General features: G+C 34.0%; 1 protein-coding gene across 1 annotated transcript in view; it reads left to right on the top strand.

The window, feature by feature from the left end:
* Positions 1–284: 284 nt before the first annotated feature.
* LOC144835969 (metabotropic glutamate receptor-like) overlaps positions 285–25782 on the top strand; it is a 32952-nt gene continuing 7454 nt past the window's right edge. Inside the window, exons 1-2 of the mRNA XM_078691114.1 lie at positions 285–740; positions 22562–22767. Of these exons, the coding sequence (XP_078547240.1) occupies positions 476–740; positions 22562–22767 (471 nt within the window). The 5' untranslated portion in view covers positions 285–475. The remainder of the gene's footprint in view (positions 741–22561; positions 22768–25782) is intronic.

The following is a 25782-nucleotide window of genomic DNA, read 5'->3' as shown; positions in this document are numbered from 1 at the left end:
AAAGATAACGATGATATAATACTACATTTGTTTTGCTTGTATACAAAATGTTGTCAATATTATTTCTTATATTGCATATTATGATAATATACATTGTTTATTTAGTGTTTTCCAATATACTACCACTCTTTTTGTCTTACGTGTATACTACCAATCTTTATGTAATCAATGAAATACTATAGGCACGTTTGTTGTTTCATTTAGGTCATCGAAGCCTTTTATATGTGTTGGCATACTAGCAACAGACGCTCCGTGCGAAATCGATAACAGATCTTTAACGGAGCTCAACGATAGCAGATGTATTTGTTTTCATCGTGTAGTAGTAGTACCACTGAGTAGCGTACTTAAGACGCGCGCGTACTGAGAGCAGACGAACTGGTACGAAGGATTATTTTGCAACGGTGTCGTAGTGCTATCGACCAAGCATCCTCCTCATACGGAACTTGAATTTCAATTGGACTGCTTTGAAGATTAAATGATGTTTGTGTTTTGGTTTAGTGTTATAGTTTTTGTCAACTGCTATGTTGTTATTGGTTTTGAAACAACAACAAAACCAGGAGGATCACACGTGGAACCCGATAGGAATGTGGTCCTAGGCGGAGTATTTCCGATCAGGACGCGTGCCGAGAATAACACTTGCGGGCGACCAAGCCTAAATGGCCTACAGGAAAAATACGCCATGGTGTACGCTGTAAATAAAATAAATGAAGACAAGAACTTACTACCAGGAATACACATCAGTAAGTCTTTTATTATCGTTATTTATTTATTTAGTCAGTTTTATGTGCACCAATACTAGATTATACAGATCTACATTTGTTTGGCAGTTTTGTCGTTTTGACTTTGTCCAACAACAACGTGTGACTAGCCCTACCCAATAACATGTTTTACATTATGATTTCATGAGGCCTAGTTCATTTTTGTTTGGTGTGCTTTCTTTGGCACATGTAGCTTCAACCCACATCCCTCGAGTATAACAATTACCGGTACATTTTAATGCTTTTATTGTACCTCCATCCCCAAAACATAAGTGTACTAAAAGTGAGTGTGGTGTTGGTTGTGAATATTTGTATGAATCGAGACGAATTAATGAAATAATGGAATTCAATTCGCAATCATTGAAACCACAACACGCTCATAAATATGAGGCGTGCGATCAAACGCGCGTGCGTGCTTTCAAATGCTGATACAGCTTTTTGTACGCCGTGTAAACTTGTCATGATTGATAAATTATAAATACACGGTATCCTCTATACTACTAGATCCTATAATCACAAGCTCATAATTAGCAGACCTGTGCCTAGGCATAATAATCATATAAATATAGACGACAATCACCGCAATCATCCGCGGTCAATCAAGTTTTATTTTTAGTATTCTCAGAGGAGACATACTAATTTGTGTGTAAGTCAATAACACAGATTTCTTTTGAAGGTGAATATCGATTACAGTATAAAACGAACCGACAGTTAATACAGAATGACCAGTATAATAGGTGCGTGGATGCGCGTGTGCGCGTGACCTAAATGATGCTGACATGATATTGTTAAAACAGAAATTGTATTACTGTGTACACATTGTACCGCTTTATAGTATAATGTTAGGATGAGCATATGGTCATCTTATTCTTTGAAAGTCATAACTTGAGATAAGCCAATAAAATACAGAGCAGCTCTCGATCGAAATGCTTCTCTATAAATCGCCAATGGCAGTCCACTCAAAAGAAGTCATTTATAGGATTATAATTTAAACAGACTAAACTAAATTACGTTGCAAATTAATTGGTTATATCAATTGAAGAGTACGTCTGACAATTCATTTCCATACGCTTTTCCGGCTTTACGTAGGTAGGCTACAATAACTGGACAAAGATAGATTCTGTAATTTAGATATAACGCTAGAATGACGTACACGTAACGCTTGTGATTGGTCAATGCGTACGTTGTGCCTGTACGTGTGTAGTGTTTCGCATCCAATTCCTGAAGTTGAAGAAAATATCTTTTATAGGCATTAAGCTTGGTTCCCACTAAAACGTAACGCAAGGACGTAAACGCAACGCAAGCGTTTTAACCAATGACAAGCGAAGTTATAGACAGTTAGCAATCATAAGCGAATAAGCCATCGCTTGTGATTGGTCAATTCACTTGCGTTGCGTTACGTCCTTGTCGCTAGTGGGAACCACGCTTTACTTGCTACCGCATTATAATTAATTAATTAATGGTGATTTCTAATATTGTTTCTTCATCAAGCAAGTCCGAAGGATGTAAGCCCACCGTAAATAATTCGACCAATCACAACGCAATGGATTATTCAAACTGTTTGATTGGTCAACTCACTTGCGTTTCGTCCAAGGGAGAACCACACTAAAGCGCAACGCAGGCGAGTTGACCAATCACAACAGTTCGAATAATTTATCGCCTGTGATTGGTCACTTACGTTGCGCTTACGTGTCTGCGTTCCGTCTAATAGGAAACCGAGCTATAAGTAAGCACTAAACTACTTATGCTAGCTAGGCTTATGCTGCAATGGTATAATCACAATCAGTCTGCGAAATATCCAGATATTTATGACGTCCAAAGAATCGCCGTACAAACATTCATTCGGAACACTAGTCGTAACAAATCAGTTCTGATAGCTTTAAAGATTCAGTTTTTAAAACGTCACTACAGCAAAATCCAAAATATATCTTATTGAAATAGTAGCGTCGGTTTATTAAACAAAAAACACCATGCCAAAAGCGAAACACATTGACTTGTTGGCCGCGAGGAGGTAATATTATATAAGGAAGATTTTTATTTAATGTTGAAAACTGTAATGTTTCATTCTTCAAGGCTAAAACTCCTTGCCACATTATAGGGTATCTCTGCAAAACAAATGTAAGGAATAAGTTAGTATAAAACCACATTATTTTTTGGATAGAGGAAGTGATCCCTTGACCTGACCAAAAAATAATTTTTTGATTTAGAAAGTTTAAAATTTTCACAATTTTTTTAAAAGGTTTGAAAGATTATGCTTTCCACAATTTATTTCAGTTGGTTTCGGAAGTTTTTATTTGTGTTTAAAAAAGGAAGTGTTATGTTCATGCCCTCAGTAAAGCTCTTTCTACACCATCAAACTTTATGTGACAAAAATATGTGATGTGCCCATATATGGACATGATGATGTCATATCGCTACCATATTTAAGCATATCACTACCATATTTGGGTACATAACACTTTTTTTGTCAAACTAGTTTGATAGTGTAGACAGAGCTTTATGATTCTCGAATGTTTCTAGCCTGTATGGCGAATTAACTAATTCTGTATTAGGTCGTAAAAACAACTATTGCATGCCTCTAGCTAAGACAACGACGGATTTGATTTTAAATATATCAACGTTGATGTGTTGTTCGGTATGATGGGGAAATTTAAATAGTCTTCCCTACGTGCTTTATCCTATCCTATCCAAAGATCAGACGTTAAGCTGTTGGTCACGTATAAATCATATAGTAGTCCACGATAAATAATTCAGTCGAAAACGTTAATATGACGTATTAGTAACTGCCACAGCATAATCTCATACGACAAAACAAAAATTTAAATGTAAAACTTTTGTTTGAAATTCTCTCAAATGAAATGTAACTTTTGTCCAGTAATATTGCTAATCAAACACAATTTTGAGTCTAGAAATATAGTTTTACAATTATATAGTTTTGTTATAGCTTTTTACTGTGCTAACTAACTGGCGAATTATTCCCTGTATAGAGCGACGTAGTTTTCACGATTACGCAGCTATTGAGTCTAATAGTCATTCTGCGCATGCTCATGTGTTTCGACAGCTGCGAAAACCAAAAGTTGCTAATATACATAATTTAGAGAACAGATAATTCGGTACGATTTTATGCAACACGGTAGTATAACCAGGTAAGAGTGATCCCTGGAATAACTTATATCTATATTAGTGTAGTGTAATGACCTCCCATGTCGCTGTTTTAAATTATTCTGTAAACACTAAACCGATCGATAATTTGTAGATTGAAAAATTGAATTAATAAATGACTCAATACTCATGCATGTTTATACTTAATCCCAGTGGTAATCAATTTTCAACAAAGGACAACTTGTACTTTGTTTGTCATGATGTCTTACATTAGGTCAAATACTAAGTTTCACATCCGCTCCCTCATCAAATTGTGCGTCTAAAGCTCTGTCTATCAAAAAAAGTGTGATGTGCCCACATATGGTAGTGATATCCACAAATATGTCCATCCATCCATCCACATCATGTCCATATATGGGCACATCACATAAAGTTTGATAGTGTAGACAGAGCTTTACGCATGAATTTTAAAAAATTATTATTTTTTAAAAAGATGGTATACAGTAAAAGACAATTTCGATATTTTAATTAAAATTGCAGCATGATTGCGGTAGTCAAACTTGTTGATGCGTAATCTTGCGACTGAACCTTTACACCATTATTCCTTATTCTCTTCTGATATTTATCATCACAATACTGTGTAAAGCCCCCCAACGTGAAGTAACATAATTATTTTATTTGAACTCAACTGAGCAAATATTTATCTTTATCTTCCTTTTGTCTCTCTGCATTGTACTGATATACATTACTGACTTTGCATATTATAACTTTTGTGACACACAATTGTGACATTTGAACACGATGACAGTTTGTACAGAGACGCGTGCAAATAATCTACTCCATCAAGCTGCGTTTTCATCGTTGGATAAGACGATCGATAAATTACTTTTTCTTCGTCGAAAGTGATTTACGATACGTGATTAATTATTGTTAAAATGTAGGCTAATTAGCTAACTTAAGTGGCATCCTTTGCGCCTGGCCTACATCGATTGTAGTTTGGGTCTGCACGTTGCTGACAAAACTAAAATGGACCGTAAATCTACCCGCTAAAACGTAGTATGTTATGAAACGGGAAAATATCAATTGACATGTTTCTCAATGTTAATTAATATTAATTAACGTTAAATGTTTGCATACATAGCACGCATGCCAACCAACACGTCAAAGTGATACGAAGTCCACACCACACATAAACTAATACTACCAAAGTCTGTATAATCTCTAAAAATGAAAGCGTACTTCTACAGCCATCAGATATTAGACTGATGTCATAACGCAACGCTTTTAACGACGTAATTCGATACCAGTTTTTAATATTTTAATATTAAAAATCAAAAACTTTAAAACACGCAAACATAATAACGTATAAGTTACGTTAGCTCTGGAAATGTGTAATCGCATTTTATCACGCCGCTTACATCGTCATGACGCCGTAAGTACATCACGTCGAGTTGTTGCATTCGCGACTTCTTGAATTGACGTCGTGAATCTATATTCACGGCGTAACACGTCGTAAGCTTGGTTCCCACTAACGACGCAACGTAACGCAATCTACGCAACGGAAGAAAATGCCCTTCCAATAATTGTGTTTGCCTCCGCCTGCGTGAAATCAAACCTGCGATATTTGCAGCACTGTTGCGTCGTCGGGTCCCACTTGTGATTACGCAATACAGCACTTTGCGTCAATACGTCGTTGCGTTGCGTTCGAGTGGGAACCACGCTATAGTGTTAAAGTTCACGTTTTGTTCCCATTATCACAATATCCATGCATATCGCACACGCACTGATAATCACACAAGGCAGATTAATCAACCGAATTATCATCACAAAACAATAAAAATACATTTTGAATCCGAACAGTAATTATCTTTCTATTTTTATCAAAAAAATCATGGCTTCCCAACCTTATTTTAAGTAAATGTAGGGCTGGTTCATGTCTTGGCAACACGCATGCGCTGACCTGTTGCAGTGAGTATTAAGCACGGTTTTCGATTGAGTGATTTTCTGCTTAATCGTAAGTAGATACGTGAAACACTCTTCAAACACTCTTTGTTTGCTGAAGTATAAAGCTGATCGAACGCATCTTGTCGTTTCATTTATTGACATATTTTGCATCTTTATCAACATCTTTGATTATTACCTACTACACGTTGTTGACATTCTGTTACGAGCTGCAAAATATTTCAACCCCCAGGTGTTTTTCTCCCCCTCATTGATAATACTGTGCCGTATCAATCAGCACTGTATTATATGTCAGCAATGTAGGCCTACTTGTGACTTCACACCTTTGATGTTTCCATCTTGTTATGAATTCTTGTTTTCTTTCCAGAATTATGAAAGGCAAAAATAAAATGTTAAATTGTATTTATGAATATTTACTGATTGATTCCAAAATGCATTTTAAGTGGAGAGAGGCAATATGTCAACAAATAATTCTTAGTCCTCTTTCCATAACGGTTAGCATATTATAATGCTTTGTATTTCTTTTCTTTTTTATTGTATGTATATGTTTCATTCAGTTTGTCTGAAATAAAGTTGAATTTGGTTGATTAAAGAAAGAATGATATGCAATTTCACAATTGCATAAGTTCCCCATCTATATAATTTATGTTTAGCGAAATTATAGAAATAAATGTTTGTGATTATTATGTCGTTTTAGGTGTAGCGGTCACTTTTTCTTATTTTGAGTACCCTTTCCTTAAAGATGTATTGTCCCTTGAAACACAAAAAAATGAAGGTCAGAATATTCTAAATTAAAATTGGCCATATCAAAGTAATATTAAAGTTATTCACTTTCAGTCGAAAATTCGAGCCAAAAACAACAGGTTTACGTAATTAACAGCTAAATTAATTTGATTACATTTCCTCTGGAAAATCGTCGCGAGCGAAAGTAAACAAAGATTTCAAACCATGATTATACATTATGCATGATGCTAATTAGGATTGTTTACAACTCGTCACGGTTGAGAAGGTGTTTTCACCGAAATCGCGAGGAAGTTTTATGATTATGCATACAGAGTAGCCAAATAAGCGCGTTGCATTATGAGATATGTTTTGATCGAAAACTGTGACTGGAAGTCAAAGTTATTTTTTAACTAATTTTTGGTGAAAGTTAATAACTATTATGATACTTCAAAATGACCCACTTTTTTTCGAAATCTTTTATTTTTTATTTTTTTGGAATTTGACATTTAACTTTATGATTATGTATAATATATATATATATATATTATGAAATATGATTGATTGATTAATTGAGGGGTAGATCAAAACATCGTAAAATCGAAAATACCAAATTGGTAGTAGTCCAGTGACCTACTTCAAAGTATTTGTGTAAATGACATATTGATTAATTTGCATAATTTGTGGGTCCAGGTTGACGCAAAATCGAAACCCATTACTGCTTACATGACCGGTGCTAATAGTGCAACGGCTGTGATATAACTAACGATCTGCCATTTTAATTTCGTGAATAATTTATATTTTCCGAATAATTATGATGTTCTTGGTAATTGCTTCTTAATGTCTGCTTTTTAATTATTTTCTATGATGATGATGAATACATTTCTATCAGCCTAACAATTAGGTTGTCTCGTATAAGGAAAAAATAGGGCAGGTTATTAGTACAATGGTAACAGTACGGTAGAGAATGTGAAACACTCTATCCAGTATAAACAGAATACAATATTAATGTTCCACTTAAACACGACATAAAACACTTCACAACAAAATTAAAATATCAGTAATGATAAAGAGCATTACAAATAATATCCATCAACACAAACACTGTTTAATGTTATATGAATATAAAATGTAATTACTTTTATTAATATTATGGACAATATTCGTCAGGCTCATAGTTTTGGATCAACCCTGACTGACTGCAGCTCATTTTATGCATTTTTACTTCAGATAATGATATTCTATAGGTTTCCATATTTGGAAACACAAGACTTTGTAGTAGTATTTTGGTTCAGTAATTTATAGAATTACATTATTCATACTAACTGATGGAATAATAAATTCAATATTTACTAGATTTATTTCAATCCATAAAGCTGCATATTTCACTCTCACTCATGTACTTGCATGATTGGGCTGCTAAACCCTATATTTAGATTAGAATTATCATTTTAATTTAATTTAATTTAAGTTGTATTGTATTTTTTCGAAAGATTATATTAAAACAAGTTATTTTTAGTCTCTTAGTCTCTATAGTTCACTATGTCGGTCGGTCGGTCGGTCGGTCTGTCTGTCTGTCTGTCGGTCCGGTATCACTCTGCATTGTAGCACGCGACTTAATGGCTGTTGGCCTTGTTTCTTATCGTCTCTCTTCTCTTATCGTCCTCTCCTTTTTTTTCTCTTCTCTCTTCTCTTAACGTCATGTACTTTTTTTCTCTTCTCTCTTCTTGTAACGTCCTCTACTTTTGTTCTCGTCTCTCTTCTCTTAACGTCTTCTATTTTTTTTCTCTTCTCTCGTCTCTTAACGTCCTCTACTTTGTTCTCGTCTCTCTTCTCTTAACGTCCTCTACTTTTGTTCTCTTCTCTCTTCTCTTAACGTCATCTACTTTTTTTCTCTTCTCTCTTCTCTTAACGTCTTCTATTTTTTTTCTCTTCTCTCGTCTCTTAACGTCCTCTACTTTTTTCTCGTCTCTCTTCTCTTAACGTCCTCTACTTTTGTTCTCTTCTCTCTTCTCTTAACGTCATCTACTTTTTTTCTCTTCTCTCTTCTCTTAACGTCTTCTATTTTTTTTCTCTTCTCTCGTCTCTTAACGTCCTCTACTTTGTTCTCGTCTCTCTTCTCTTAACGTCCTCTACTTTTGTTCTCGTCTCTCCTCTCTTAACGTCCTCTACTTTTGTTCTCTTCTTTTAACGTCCTCTACTTTTGTTCTCTTCTTTTAACGTCCTCTACTTTTGTTCTCTTCTTTTAACGTCCTCTACTTTTGTTCTATTCTTTTAACGTCATCTACTTTTGTTCTCTTCTCTCCTCTCTTAACGTCCTCTACTTTTGTTCTCTTCTTTCTGCTCTTAACGTCTTCTACTTTTTTTTCTCTTCTCTTTTCTCTTAACGTCCTCTACTTTTTTCTCGTCTCTCTTCTCTTAACGTCCTCTACTTCTTCTCGTCTCTCTTCTCTTAACGTCTTCTACTTTCTTCTCTTCTCTCTTCTCTTAACATCGACTTATGTTTTCTCGTCTCTCGCTGTTGTCTCTCCTCTTTTATTCTCGACCTGTCTTCTCGTCTCTCTCCTTTTAACATCTTCTTCTTTTTTCTCTTCTCTTCTCTTCTCTCACCCCTGCCCTTTCTCTTATATTTCCCATTTTGTCTTCTCGTCTCTCACCCTCTCGTTTCTCATCTCTTCCCTCTCATCACACTCTTTTCATGTCTTCTCTCTCCTTCCGTCGCATTCTTCAATATACAAGTGGATGGAATTTTAGTACGAACAATGTCATATCAATTCATTGGACCGCCGGCAGTGTAGTACCATACTTTAATCATTGCTACAGACAATTACAGTGAATTATGTAAAATGTCAGAAGAAAATTAATGCAAAATAACGTAATGAAGAATTCAAATCAAATGATTACCGAAATGATTTAGGCATCTGGATTGTTCTTTTGTATGTTTGTCTTTAATGGATTATTTCTCACTTTCCGATTACATTGCATATGTAATTTAATGCATTAGAAATTAGCTTATTTCATGTTTATTTTGGATGTAGCAAAGATATATACATATAAGTTATATACAGCATAGTAAAATGAGGTGGCGAATCCTGCTTTTTTCATGTGTGTATCTTAAATAAAGAAAATACATGAAGAGTTCTCTATGCCTCCAAATTCAAATATACTAAACGTAAGATATAGCAGAAGGAGGTGGCGAATCCTGCTTCTTTCATGTGTGTATCTGAGATGAAAAATATTCATTAAGAATTTCTCTATGACATGTAAATTCACATATCAAACGTAAGGTATAGCAGAAGGAGGTGGCGAATCAATGCTTCTTTTATGTTATATGAAACAAAGAAGATATTTTAAGTGTTTATCATGCCTCCAAATTTAGATATACCGTATAGCCGCCTGAAGGAGGTGATAAACTCTATACTTTATAAAGTAAATTGTGTCTATAGCTTCTATGCTTACAGTTTTGCTTGTTTTGCTGTCTTTACCTATATTTTTAACACAATGCCTGTCCATCAGTGCAAACTACAATTGATAACACTTAATGTCATTGGAAATGCGAGATTGCACTGAGTTTGAACAAAATTGTAGAACATTAATTATCCTTTCCCTTGCTGCTCCTTCGTTGTAATGAACACTTAAGCCTCTCACTGGGGAACCTAAGAGGCCATTAAACATTTTATATTTACTATCAATATTTCTCAAGGCTTGACAATAATTTATAAATGTACCATCACCCTATAGTCCTCTTCAATTACAGGACAATTAAAAATAAATCGAAAAACGCTAACTTTAGATCAGGTAAAGCGAGATGATATACTGTCATGGCCTTGATGGCTGTAGAAACAGCAATGAATGTATAAATACAACATTAAATGAATATTTAATTGTGTCTAAGAGTTGTTAAGATAATATCAAAGTGTCACTGTAGTCTTTCGAAATTGTCACCTCGTTTGTTTCACTCAATGACAAAATTAGAATTGGAAATGTGCGTTTTGACGCATTTATTTTGTTCGTACGTTTTCTTTCGTCGTTCTTCTCTCTTCGTTATTAAAGCTTGTTTCCCACTAACGTAACGCAAGGACGTAAGAGTAACGCAAGTTATTTGACCAATCACGACGCGATTGGTCATCCAAACTGTCGCTTGTGATTGATTGATAACAACCTTTATTATTCATTATTTAGAGAGTTAGATTAAGTTTATTTAGGGTTTAGTTTGATGAGTTGTAAATATTCAATGAGATGCTTCTGTCTTCATTTCCAAATATAACTCAAATAGATGAAAATACAAATACGCATGCGCATTAGCCATCGTTTTCGATTGAGGCTTTTGCCATCTGAATGTTATGTTGATGTTGGTATTACTGTTGTCTCTTGTTTCCGTTATGACACCTGCTCCTTGCCCGTTGAGATGAGATTGTCTAGACGTTGTTTATGTCTTCGTAATGGTAAAGAAAACTACCGAAGACAGCGATGGCGTTCCATAGTTTTATGTTTGATGACAGTTCATTAGGAAAGTACTTTATTACGCACATACAAATTAATTGTTTTATATGTTAACCGAAGCTTATTCGACGGATTTAATGTTCTATTGATAATTCCTGTATTACAGAATGTCAAACTTTATTCTCAAACATACCATCTTATTACCAATGGAACGTGTACACACATGAAGTAAAGAATACTCCATAATGGTACACAGAACTCAAATAATAACTATTATTTCAATCCACACGCGTGGCTCGAAAGCCATTTGGCCACAAAGTTTAAGAAACATGCATTATAGTATGAGTATGTTGCTGCTGTGCTTTTGATTCTGTTACTGTGTTCCGTATGCATTGTCATTTCACTCAAGTAAAGCTGGTGACGGCGATCGGGCCAGCGTGAGGTTTTTTTATGCCATGCTTTTGATTCTGTTGCTGTGTTTTTATGGCACTCCAGCAATACAACACGACATACAATACAATTAGAAGCTTGACACAATTACAACAATTTATTATTATAAAGTATACAATTAGAGTTTCACGCCAGGACGTACGCGCAAAGCAATTCACAAGTAATTTGACCAATCACGACCCGATGGATGATGCATAATCTCGCCATGATTGGTCAAATGACTTGCGTTGCCCTTACAGTACGTTTTTGCGTTACGTTCTAATGGGAACAAAGCTTCAGTAACAGATTCGAAAGTTTATATTGAGGATTGAATAGAGTTTCTGATCGAGACATCACGTGAGTTTAAAATGTTTAAATTGAAATAATGTTCGCAAGAGTGCACATTACGAGTGAATGCAGACTGTTGTTACGCATGATGCTTCTGCTGAACTGTTGCTTCTTCTGGCCAACATGAACGTTCGCGCCTAACTCAATCAGGCAATGCTACACGAGACACCTGCAGGCAATTATAATCGCCCATCAAATATTAAAAATCATCGCTTTCTCTTGCATGATTAGCCAGGTATGTGCCGGTGCGTAGCACATTGATGTCTTGTGTGTCGTTACAACGTCCTCTGGGGACCTCACATGGATTTACATCAGTAATTATTATTGATACACCTATTCCTGGATATAATGTTTTATTATTAAATTTTAGTGTTGATAGACGAATAAAAATATATTTATATTAATGATAATAATAACAACTAATACGCGGTATGTATATATATAACTATATAATTTTCTTTAAAACAAAACCATATACATGGCTGCAGTCGCGTGCTCAAATTTGAGCAACCGACGACCGACCAACCGACCAACATAGCGAGTTGTGGACTAAAAATGAACACTGTGATAAAAGTAGCCTTTCTATGCGTGAAGGGGCGTAACAAATTAATACCGTATTTACCAGTTTTATGTATAAGCCTTTATATTATGCATAAAAGATGTTTGGAAAGGAGATAAAAGCCAAATTTTTTCTTATTGTCTAATTTAACCTTGATGTTAATAAAAGGTAAATACATATAATGTATAAATGCAAAGATAAAATGGATATATCTATGATTTGCTTTGTAATGTTTAGAACTATATTGTATATTATTTTGTACTCTTTGTATAACAATGTCCATTCATGATAAATATGTTAAAGATGTATTGTCCTCCTTAAAAAATAATTATTGAACATTTTTGTTGTTGAATGTGCCAATGACATATAATAGTTATCGACTTTGCCCAAAAATTAGAAGAAAAAAAAATTTACCTAAAAAAACTTTATTTAAAGAAAAAAAATAGTCAAAGTGGCTTCCAGCCAATAGATTTTTGGTTTAATTTCACCATTTATTTTATCATTTTATAAGTGGAAACATTACTTGTTTTCAATTTTTTTTCTACGGAAGTGATTTAATTTATTAAAACTACAAAACAACCTATTCAAAGTATGATTTAATTAATCTTCATTTTTCATGTTTTTGGGGGACAATACATCTTTAATCATTGGTTATAAAAAAACAGTTTCAGACTCTTTCACACATTGTAACATAAATATATGTTTATTCATAGTTGCAGAATATTTGCAGGCGCTAAAATATCGAATAACCTACCAACTGCTGAAATTAAATATTCTCCAACAATTAGGCCTACTTCATATAAAGCTAAAGATGTCGACCTCATTTCTTTTTTCAAAACTAAAACTTTTTTCCCATGTTTTTTTTTGTATTTAAGACAGGACCACAATGTAAAACAGGAAGTTTCTTTTAACTAATTTTGGAATAAATGTTGCATATTAATTTCACTCCATCATCAACGATAAACTGTATTTATTCAAAATCACATTTATTTAGCCACAAAAAGCATGGACCTATTACAAAAGAAAAGGTTATTTTCTGTATTTGCAAAATAAAAATAAGTAAGCAGCATATGTTTCCACAAACAATTTCGAAGAATAATTTCGGCTCTGATAACATTCTATCAGTTGGCCAACTATTGTTATTTTCTGTCTTTTTGTAGTAAAATAGTACATTCTCTGTGGAACGATTAAACCAAATCCTGCATTGTATACGACGGTAATTCTGCCATTTAGGTTAAGTGATTACGTCAGCAAAATGAGAAAAGAAGCAGCCAACAAAATGAAGCATACACACATTTTTACAGGTTTTGATGTTCCTTGCAATTCAACAACAGAGAAAGGTCTGACCAAAGTCTGACAAAGTTAACTTGCTTCCTAACTTGTCAACAACAGTTGAACGCGCGCGTTAAGTTATTCGTTAAAAAATGGAACGCGCGCGTCCGTGACTGCATTGAACCATTGAGCGCACAGTGCAAAATATTGAATCCACCTCACACAAGTCATTTTAATAAACATTGTCAAACTAACGCAATGTTAGTTCGTTATGCCCTTTGGGAATATTATTTAGAATATTTTTGAAAGTGACAAATAACAAAACGAATTGATATTGATATTTATCTGTCAACATGGTAAATATCAATAGATTTTGAAATATCTTTATTTGTAACACAATCCTACGACTAACTAAAACTAATGAGACATAACGTATCATTATTAAATCATATCTATTTTTGATAGATTTAAGAAAGGAACATAATATAACATGTTATTAAATTACACAGTTACTCAAGAAACGCTCATAAATGTCCATTTTTAGAATTTGTTGTTGCCAATCTTGATATCCAATACACAATTATGTTTTTGTATACCTTTGTTTTATTTTCTTGTCTTCATATGAATATTAATTTATTTTTTTTGTAAACACACACACTGGAAATCATACAGCCTTTATTAGTTGTTCTAGCAGTCGTTTGTGTTGTCTTTTTTTGATCTAGCCAGTGGCGGATCCTGGATTTAAAAGGGGCGGAGACAGGGTCTAAAAATGGTGCAATTAAGTTCTGAGCTTAATTTGATGTTTTATCTTTTATATTAAAAGTTTTGAAATTCAGGATTTGGGACCTGCCTTGAATCCGCCTCTACCAGCATTTGTTGTGTGTCTTTATCGGTTCCAGTTTTTGCTGCCGTCCTAATCCGTCATCTTGTTATTCCTGTAGCTTGCTTTAATTTAAGTTGGTGCTTATTTATATATTTATTTATTTATTTTTGTTTTATATTTAGGCAAATTGCCAAGGATAATCATAACCGAATTTATTTACTATCATTCTTGCTTCAAGACAAATACAAAAATGTTCTACATAAATAAACACAGTGTTAGTCTTTGGATTTGTAATTTGTTATTCGTCATTGAACAAATCCTGACATGACAAGACTTAACCCCAGGAAACTGATTGGTAGCCGAGTACCATAACCGCCAAGCCACAACTCCACTCCAATTTTTAGTCGCGTGCAAACACGACTCTACAGCTCGCTATGTCGGTCGGTTGGTCGGTCGGTAAACACATATTTGAGCACGCGACTCTGCAGATGATGTATATGGTCTTGTTTATTTATACGAAAGAGCAAGTAGTTTCTATATTGCCTTCTCCGTGTTTCTACAATTTTGTATTGCTTAAAAATCTGATGTCTGCGCCGTGAAAGCCTTTTCTAGATTAATTTATGTACAACAGTATAATTAGACATTTACGCTATACATTCTTATTAGTTATATTCCTATCTAAACTTGTATTTTTTAAGTTCATGGAAATTGATGTTGAATTCTTTAATCAATAATTCGTTTAACTATAATGCCACCCATCAGCATAGTAATGAATTGAATAAACGCAAGATGGATAACACGCTCTCAATTGTGACTTCAGGTTTACCGTAAGTCACGTGTTGCCACTTAACAAATGTCACTGGTTATCGGCAACACAATCGATTATATAATTCATTACCGTTTTGTTGACAAAATTCGTGCAGAATCAAACATTATAGAATTACCTAACCATCAACGACAAGTTGATTATGTAAATCGGTAGTTTTAACAAAAATCGTGTTGAGTTTACGTACAGCGTGAACTGTGTTAAAGATCGGTTCTCACTTGGACGCAGTTTATTGTAAGCCTACGTTCTGGTGATCCGTTGCGGCGTTATTGGCCAATTATTTGCGGCGCGCGTAATTATGTCCTTGCGTTGCGTCTAAAGCTATGTCTACACTAACAAACATGTGACAAAAAAAGTGATGTGCCCATCATAACATAACGGTTAATAATTGATCCAAAAGGACGTATACATTGACAAAGACAACACATTTTAATAGTAACTAAAGAAATGTAACATAATTGTTAGCAATACTGTTATGTTATTGCTATAGTACAATTCTATTATCAAACGACAGTGAAACACCTGTAGTGACGTACATTTGGTAATGTTGTTGTTGCAGTCTTAATAAAAGAGAAATTTACGGCATTAAGACAGATGTCAGCATTAGACCTTTCTTTCTACTCAAAGACCTTTGCTGCATCGATTAGGCTAAACATATTTTTTAGGCTATTCACGCAAACAAAGAGCTGATTTATGGTGTAGGCCTCATCCCAGTTCTAAACTAAGATCTTATAATGTTAAATCTATGATATAATAATAAAGTTGTTTGTTATATTGCCTTATAAGATGCCATGTAAAGATACGTCGATTCTGCTGTCACTAGGTAGATACTAACTAACTATTGACAGTCATCTAGATACGAGTGTATTAATATATGTCAACCCAGCTGTCACTGGTTCGTATGTTGAGTTAAGGTTTACCATAGACATTGGTATGGGTTCCAGACGATGTTTTGACTTAATATTAGTAAAAAAATTAATATTTTGGCACATATGGCGTTTCATACGTGTACTACTTGAGCTTGTAAACTTTTTCAGACAAGCCTCGAATAGACATCTGCAGAATCGAGTGTTTGTGAAAAGAAAATTGTGTGACAAAAAAATGCACAAAACTAACTGTTGCTGTGAAAGAGCTAATCCACTCAATGAAAACGCCACGATGGTCTCATTGTATAGCGCATGTATCAAGCCTCAGCAGTCTGAGTTCGTACTGTACTCAGCTCTTTATTTGTTTACATTCAATATGTTACGTAGTGTTCATAGATACTTTATGTTTTCTAGTGTTATTTCACTGTCACTATTAATTACAAGAAGACAGTACAGTGATTGTTTGTACATTGCCATACTATTTCAGATTATTCCTTCAAAGCTTTCTTTCATCGTAATGTATATTTTATATAATTCAAACATCATTTTCGTATAGCCTGATTTCTCTTACGGCGAACGTTCAATCATTGACAACATTTCTGACACCAAATGAATAATGTAATATCATTAATAAGCAGCTGTTTCTTAAAAGCTTATCAGTAGCTAATTAAGTATGCAATTAAATTATGATTGATTTCAAACACTTTATCAAGTTAATATTATAATCTGTCAAAATAGGACTTTTAATGAAGAGTATAGGCCTACGTCTTGTGAATTGTGAATTCCATTATATTGCCCTTCTTTCTATACTATATTATAAGTGCCTATAATGTTGGTTAGTAATAATACGTAGGTTTGTTAATTTATTTACATACAATTAACTAATGTAAATTATACTTACACAATGATTATAGCCAAAAACGTAAACATACCAACATAGCGTTTATTCCATTTATGTTGTTGCAGTGTTATTAGTTGGTTAAATTATAGAAATAAAAATCTGTTTATTAAAATCAAAACTCTAATTTTTTAAACTGAAATGATGTAGAAGCGGAGATATGAGCAAAAACCTGTATTTTATGGCGGCCATTTTGAAAATTCAAATGGCGACTTTCCCCAGGCCAGATGAGCTGGAACTTTTTTTTGGTGGATATATAGACCCCATATGACACAAATCAGTTGAGAAACGCTTGTTTTTATTTTTTTTTTCCAGAGAAAGTTGAAAAAAAAAACTTGATTATCAGACTCACGCGCGCGTACAAATACTGATAAAATAGTGTATTTATGTGGTTGAATTTGTGGTTCAATAATAATCTGGTACCGATAGGCTACCATTGTCGTTTCTATGACGTAGAAAATTGAAAATAGATAAATACATTTTTAAAATGTAGACGCATCTTTAAATTGAATCATTCTTCTATGTTTATAATAATGTTCAGTTGAAAGTGATGTTTTTCGCCATTCAATCTCACTCATTCATTTCTCAGCTGCAAGGTGTTATTTTCTTTACCATAATTTGTCATTATAGCATGTAATAGTACTAGCTCTCGGCATGCTTATGTCATCATAATATATGATGAAATACACAATTTCAGATTTAACCTTTAGGATATATCAAGTCCACATTGTACCCTAGATAGTGTGGTAGATTCTTTCTAAAGCTATCTAATAAACCATAAAAAAGACGAATAGGCTACAGTAGCTCTAATGACACACTTAACAATCTTTTCGGAGACGAATATATACTGCCCATGCGCAATGAACCGACAGAGATTTTTACTTAATACAATTATTATCTTCTAATTTTAACTAGTAGTAGGCATGCGCATTGGATACGAAACCAACAGCATTCTCTATTGAAATATCATTTTGTTTAATATAGATTAGTCTATGTTCTAGACGGAAGTTTGATTTAATATTAGTAAAAATATAAATATTTTGGCAAATATGGCGTTTCATACGTATACTACTTGAGACAAAAATCGAAAAGACTAACATAAAAAAGATAATGATTACAACTGCATTTCTGCAACTGAAAGATGCGGATTTATGGGTATCAAAGAGCATGCGTGAACAACAAAAATACGAAAAACACTGTGTGAGATAATTTCCTTACACATTTCACTTTAAGTCAATAGATATTTAAAGATTTCCCCTTTAGATATAATTTTATTCAGTTCGGCTACTGGAATTTAGCATATTTTCTGGTATGACCATATGGAGTAAAAGAATAATGCTTTACTCCATGGTATGACTGTACAATTTAATTTTAGATTTGCCGGGTTAAATTTCAATTTAATACACTGAAAGATAAACCTGACCCTAAAGCTCTGTCTACACTATCAAACGTTATGTGACAACAAAATGTGATGTGGCCATATATTGACATGATGATGTCATATCACTACCATATTTAAGCATATCACTACCATATTTGGGCACATCACACACGCTTAACATAATATTGTCCATCTGCCTCCTCCACACGACTCCCCAACCAACTTGTTTTGATGCTCTCATATATCCTGAACATGGAGGTATAAAATTAAAAAAAAAATAGAATTATACCTCCATGCCCTGAACATATAAACATTATTATCTGCTCTTCTTGATGGAACAATTTTAATATAGTTGTGGCGTTCTTTAATAGCCTACTGACGTCACTAATAATGTTTAGTTGACATTTTATCGTTTAAAATCAGAACGAGGCCAACTGTCTTAAATTATAGAAAGGAATAGTTTAGAATCATTATTGCTGGAATACGATTCTTTTTCATTCATTCCATGCCACTCGTCAGCTCGTAGAAAATTTCGCTTTGTGTTTTCGTGTGAAATTAGCATAGTGGTTTAGCGTTGGAGTTCTCCATTGTCTTGGGTGCAATGTATTCTACATAAGTAACATAATATGAACATAAAGTGAATCTCAAGGTCAAATTACACCCAAATTGTGTAATCTTATTATACACGATATACGAAGCATGAACAGTCATTGGTGATGGTGTATCTATCTCTCTTTATTAATTTTTCTTTTGATGATTAAATTATAGAAAATAAACAAAATTTCATGCTCTGGTTTTTGTGGGTAATGTATGATTGTAATCATTATGTCGTGGTTGTGACTGGAGTTTGGAAGCAAAACAAAATAATTGAAAATGGAGGGACAAAATCAAGTTATTGCTGCATAAATTAACCTGATTGGAATAGTAAAGCAAGGTTTAATGTGCTACAAAAGACGGTTGTGGCTAACAATATATTCTCAACTTTATTTATTTTTGGAAGCACATAATGTACCACAATATGATTTTACTGGGAGTATCGCCATTCTCCATGACAACCTTTAAACAATGATTTTGTTGAATGTCTCGGAAAAGATGGTTTCATTGTAATATGCAATAATATTTACCGGTGGTAATCTATAAAGCTCTGTCTACACTATCAAACTTTATGTCACAAAAAAAAAGTGATTTGTCCATATATGGACATAATGATGTCATATCACTACCATATTTAAGCATATCAGCTACCTTATTTGGGCACATAACAATTTTTTTGTCAAACTAGTTTGATAGTGTAGACAGAGATTAACTTAAGTTTTTACATTGCCCGTCTATATAATAATGCAGAATTTTGATATGATAATGAAGTACGAGAGCGATGTGACAATTGTTTTTGTTAGTTTTTCACTTATCTGTTTTTGTATATCTCAGAGAAAACAAAATGTCTATGTATATTTTATATGCAAATGACAATAAATGGAAGTTTTCCACTGATGAATGAATGAAGCAGTGAACCTCGGGCTCCGCTGTATGATAATGGTCATGTTTTTCTATATCGTTATCATTCCTTCATGATATAAAGCAATTATGAATGATGAATTACATTATTCGAATGTTAGTTTGCTATGGGCCTATACTATATGTAAATTCCCGATGTGGGCAATCCATCAATATAATGTATATGACACAGGGATGGTTAAGTTCGTATACGAGGTTTATTCTTAGTTTGGATAAAACAATACAGTGATGATTCTATTATAGGTTATTCAAATGTCAATCTATCACACTTTAGGCCTAAATTAAAGAAAATAATCCCCGATATTGTCTGTATGAAACATGAAACTAACATTGGCAACTTTGCTTGAAAATAATCGTGGAGGTATACGTTATAGAAGCATGTTGGTTAAGCGTGGTTCCCACTAGAACGCAACGCAGCGACGTATCGACGCAAAGTGCTGTATTGCGTAATCACAAGTGGGAACCGACGACGCAATTAGTGCTGCAAACAACACGTTTGATTTCACGCAGGCGGGGGCAAACACAATGATTGGAAGGGCATTTCCTTACGTTGCGTAGATCGCGTTACGTTGCGTCGCTAGTGAGAACCAAGCTTTAAGCAGCACGCAACGCAAGGACGTAGACGCAACTCAAGCGAGTTGACCAATGGTCAAATTCCTTATGTTGCGTCACGTCGTTGTGGGAACCACGCATAATTTATAATTAAATGAAATGAAGCTGTAACCATTCAGAATGGCGTAGCTTTAATCGTACCTAAACACTTTATAGCAAACGTAAAATCAATTCTGAATTAATTTCGCTGTAACGTGTGCTACTTGATGAATTTGATATGACTCGTTTATACAGAGAGTAGGCCTATCAATTACAGTATGTATAACGTGATAATTATAGAACAACTATATATTATAAGACCGAACATATTTCTGTTTTTTTCCATTCTACATCGTTGCCATGACTCTTATTTATTAGTTTTACTTCTTCTGGAGGTGGGTATTTTTTTTGTGGTGAGCTTCTTTTTGACTATAGTAAGCTTCTTATTGAGGTGGGATTCTTCTTGAGGTGGGCTTCTTCTTGAGGTGGGATTCTTCTTGAGGTGGGCTTCTTCTTGAGGTGGGCTTCTTCTTGAGGTGGGATTCTTCTTCGTTTAACTGGTGGGCTTCTTTTCGAGGTTTGCTTCGTTTACTGGTGGGCCTCTTCTTGAGGTGGGCTTCTTCTTGAGGTGGGCCTCTTCTTGAGGTGGGCTTCTTCTTGAGATGGGATTCTTCTTGAGGTGGGATTCTTCTTCGTTTTAACTTATGGGTTTCTTTTCGAAGTTGGTTTCTGTTTAACTGTTGTGCTTCTTTAGTTACTGGTTGGCTTATAATTGACTAATGGGCCTTTCTTTTTGAAATGAGCTTTTTTAAATTAATCTTTTTGAAATGAGCTTTTTTGAATCAATCTTTTTGAAATGAGCTTTTTTAGGTTGGCTTCTTTCTGAGATACGCTCCTTTCTGAGATGAGCTTCTTTTTGAGGTGGGCTTTTGAAAAAAAGTTGATGAATTCGTTTTGAGCTGGGCTTCTTTTTTAGATGGGTTGGCTTCTTTCTGAGATGAGCTTCTTTCTGAGATGAGCTTCTTTTTAAGGTGGGCTTTTTTTTTAAAAGTTGATGAATTCGTTTTTAACTGGGCTTCGTTTTTAGATGTGATTCTTTTTTAGGTGGGCTTTTTTTTAATGGTTAGCTTTTTCTTGAAGGAAGAGCTGTCTTTATAGTAAATTTAGCTGACAAATTTTACAGTCAAGTTATGGTAAACGTCAAAAGTCCATTTATTTCGCTTTCATAAATGTATAGGAAAACAGAAAATAAATACAAAGTGTTTCTCTTAAACCATTAAAGCTGCTAATAATGACAAACTCTTAAGCAATCTCGCATAATAATCCTTCAACGTCCAAAATAGTACTATTTCCTCTTGCTTTAGATTATATGAACTGAAGAGATTCGTCGCTTCAATATTGAAATAATTCATTTACGTGATGTTTTGAGTGAATGACAGCAATATTTAATTATTACTACGGTTATTTTGAATGGACATTGAGCTACTTGCAGATAATGAGATTTTATGTGATTTATCCTCTCAACACTAGTTTGTAAACATCATATACGTCGTGTGAACGTGCTATAGTTTAAAGGTGCATTCATACGAGAAGAGCCGATGCGACAACACTTTTTCCAAAATAAATATTGAGCTACCTGCAGATAATGAGATTTCATGTGATTTATCCTCTCAACACTAGTTTGTAAACATCATATACGTCGTGTGAACGTGCTATAGTTAAAGGTGCATTCATACAGAAAAACCGATGCGACAACACTTTTTCCAAAATAAATATTAGTTACAGTATATTCATCAAGTATACCATTTTAAAGTTAAATTCAATTACATTACGAAATACACTTTGATTATGTTAAAATAAAAAGTTTATTTTACTAATGAAAAACAAAAAGAAAAAAGTAATCAATAACCTGGTAAGATTTGCCTTTTTCGCATATAAAAAGAGAACCAATTATCTTGCTGTTACTACTACTTAAATTTTTAATATGTATTATTATCTATTATTGTACTTGGGCCAGTGGCCTACATACTGTTGAATAAATGAATGTTAAGCAACAATTTTTTTTCAGATACTGAAATATACGACTCTTGCGACTCTATCTCCAAGGCAACACAACAAGCAATGAATTTTATCATAAATACAACTGTTATGGAGAAATGTCAGTGTCCAGACGAGAGGCAAAGTTCAGGTCCACTTTTAGGGGTAGTAGGAGGTTCGTCAAGTTCTACTTCTGCACAAATGGCGAGTTTGTTTCGAATCGAGAAGATAACGCAAGTATGAACATAATGATATTTTTACATACCGATTTGTTATAATAACTTGTTTGTAATTGAAATAGTTGCATCATCACATTTGCTTATTGTTTTGTTTTATGCTTATAAACAGCTATACTTGCCCCAAGTTTGTATTTATTGTCTTTTGTATGTTAGTCCACCTGTCGGCGTTTAGATTTTTGAGCTCATGTTTTGTACGTATGAAACGCCATATGTGCCACAATGTATATATATTTTTTTACTAATTTCGGTCTCTAGACTAATCAGCATGCAATGTTCGCTCTGGCTTAATTGTTATTGTTGTTTGGAAAACATATCGGCACCTAATCCTGACTGCATCTTTTCCAGATTATTGATATTTTATTATTATATTATTAATATATTTTATTTTATATCCATATAATATAGGAATCGGGTATAAATATCCATATCCATAAAAATAATAATTATCAGAAACAAAAATCCACAACTGAAATTTACTTCTCAATAATCACCGGGACCTTAAACAAATATGAATACTTGAAAAAGCAATATCATTTGTGTTTGAACAAAGCAATTCACATTCTGAATGAAATGCGATGTAGCGAGTTTTCATTATTTCTTTCATTCTTATATGTAAACTACTCAGTAACGAAATGATGTGTTCATTAGATAAGTACGGAAGCCCGTTCAGCTCTTAAAATGTATTAACTACAGTAGTGACCCGATCGGGCTTCCGTAGATAAGTATTAAGAAAGAGACATACTTTCTTCCTTAATAGTTACACATATAATATTAATAACGAAACATTAATCCTCTAATCGCCATTATTATCATTTCAACAAGATATCAATACAGCAGACCTCCTATTAAGGGACACTCGGGACCAATCAAGTCTTCCCTTAGGAGTGTTCCTTGTTCATGGGTTGGTCGAAATTAACACGTATTGTGTCCCCTCATTCGTTTCATGGAAAACGTACCCCGTAATAGGAGTGTCCCCTAAATAATGGTGTCCCGAAAAGGGGAACTAGTATTTTGTGAACCATTTTTGGCACTAAGTCGGTGGCCCTTTCTTTATGCTTGTGTGTTTGTTTCATGGGAATAAGAAAAAGCGGTACGCGACGTGTATTAAATTAGAATGTACACAAGACTGTAGCCATGCATGCCTTTTACATGGGTTCGTCCTTACAACAAAATAATTGGCATAAGTTATTGCTATAAATAAGAATATATATACAGTATATATAATCACTTTTGCTGCTGGAAATGGCACTGAAGAAAAATTGGGGTTTGTTCGAACCTTTAACAATACCAACCCTTCCCCTCCCCTTCCCTTCTCCCTTCCCTTCTCCCTCCCCTGACTACAGATTTAAATACAGTCACATATAATCATTACATAATTTAGAGGACATTTTATTCAGAATGCATGCCATTGTTTTCCAGGACATATCCGAGTGAAACACAGTTTCTGATATTTATATTCCCATTAGCTGTATGAAGTAGCATTAGCAATCATACTTAGCGAGCTTCCACGGTTTCTTAATTCCTAATAAATCTTCAGACATATAGAAAAAAAAACCAATGTTTATATATAGAAGATCTGATATAGAAAGAAGGCCGATTTTATCATGCTGATGTATTGTCAGTTTTTACTATTAATTCTGTCGGAACTGTACATTAGTCACGTTTTTAATCAATCGCCTAAACAAAAAGCACGTCCATTTTCGTCTATTTATAAATCTGCTAAGCAGTCAGATAGTTTGGCAGTGAACTCAGTAGCTTTTAGAAACTGTTCCCGAAAGATAAACTTGTTTACCTTAAAGATACAGTGGCGGAATTAGAATTTGCACTTGTTTTTAAAACTTTTTACTTCAAACTCTGGGGCTCATCCTCTGTGTTCAAAATTATGGATCTATCGCAAGATTACTGTCTCGCCTTCAGTATCTGAAGAGAAATAATGATAAAAAAAAAACATGTACTGTCAAGCACCTGAAAATTACCTAACTACACATTTTATAAATAACTAGAAATTTCTAGTCATAAAGACACAAACCGAATGTTTATTTCACACTTCTCATTGGATAAAAAATACCTCCAATTGACTATGAATCTCCTGCAATAATGGGTTCGAAAGCCGTAAACTTGCTTGTCTTAGGCCAAAGTTTTGTAGTCAAACAATGACCTTTCGGATCTGACAAGCAATGGTGCATGACGGAAGGTAAAATTGCTGTCCAGAATTATATGAATATCTGCTACGCAGCAATTAAAAGAATAATATAATTTATAAACTTAAAAACAAAAATGTTGTAGGGTGTGGTTTACAGACATCAATATGAACATTCTTAAATTCTGTCAGGCAAATTAAGAGTTCAGTTTTTCAACTTATTTGTTCATGTTTAAGAAAAAAACACATTTGATTTAGGCTATCTACACTCATTTCTATTAAGCATACAGCGGAAGAGTGCACGTTTAGCCGTTCCATCCTCCAGCTTATATCTTTTGATATTTTAGGCCTTTGTTTCAATACAAGTATTACTTATGCAACGATAATATTAAATATAACTCGTTTTTGGCGTAGTATCGCCAGACTCAGTTACCCGACGTTCCCGCGCGCTTTTACATTGCAATCAATATTTCATGTATTACTCAAATTAATTTGATATTTCGTATCACGATTATTCGCTCGAGTGACAGCCTATAGTGGTTTAGTCACTATGGTTGTCAAATGGCTTTGTTTTGTTTGTGTTTGTTACCAACATGCATTAAGTAGAATCTTATATTTGTTACTCTCTTCCTTAGGGAACTTAGTGTATTTGTTAAAGATCATATGTCATGCTTTTAAAACAGTTACAATGTCGTAAGCAATGTTCATTACTAAGTGCAGTTTCCGGATGTTTTGTATTTGTTAAAGTATACTAATGTATTGACGCATTGGATTCTGTCTTATTATGACGTAATGTAGTCAGACGACAGTGACAAGATCCCGGATGGTTACGATAAACAACCTGTAAAAGTGAATTATTCGATATATTTCAAT

Source organism: Antedon bifida, chromosome 2 (genome assembly GCF_963402885.1).
Source record: "Antedon bifida chromosome 2, ecAntBifi1.1, whole genome shotgun sequence".
NCBI classification, from domain to species: domain Eukaryota; kingdom Metazoa; phylum Echinodermata; class Crinoidea; order Comatulida; family Antedonidae; genus Antedon; species Antedon bifida.
Note: the sequence above shows the minus strand (reverse complement) of the source record. Positions and strands in the feature narration are given on the sequence as shown.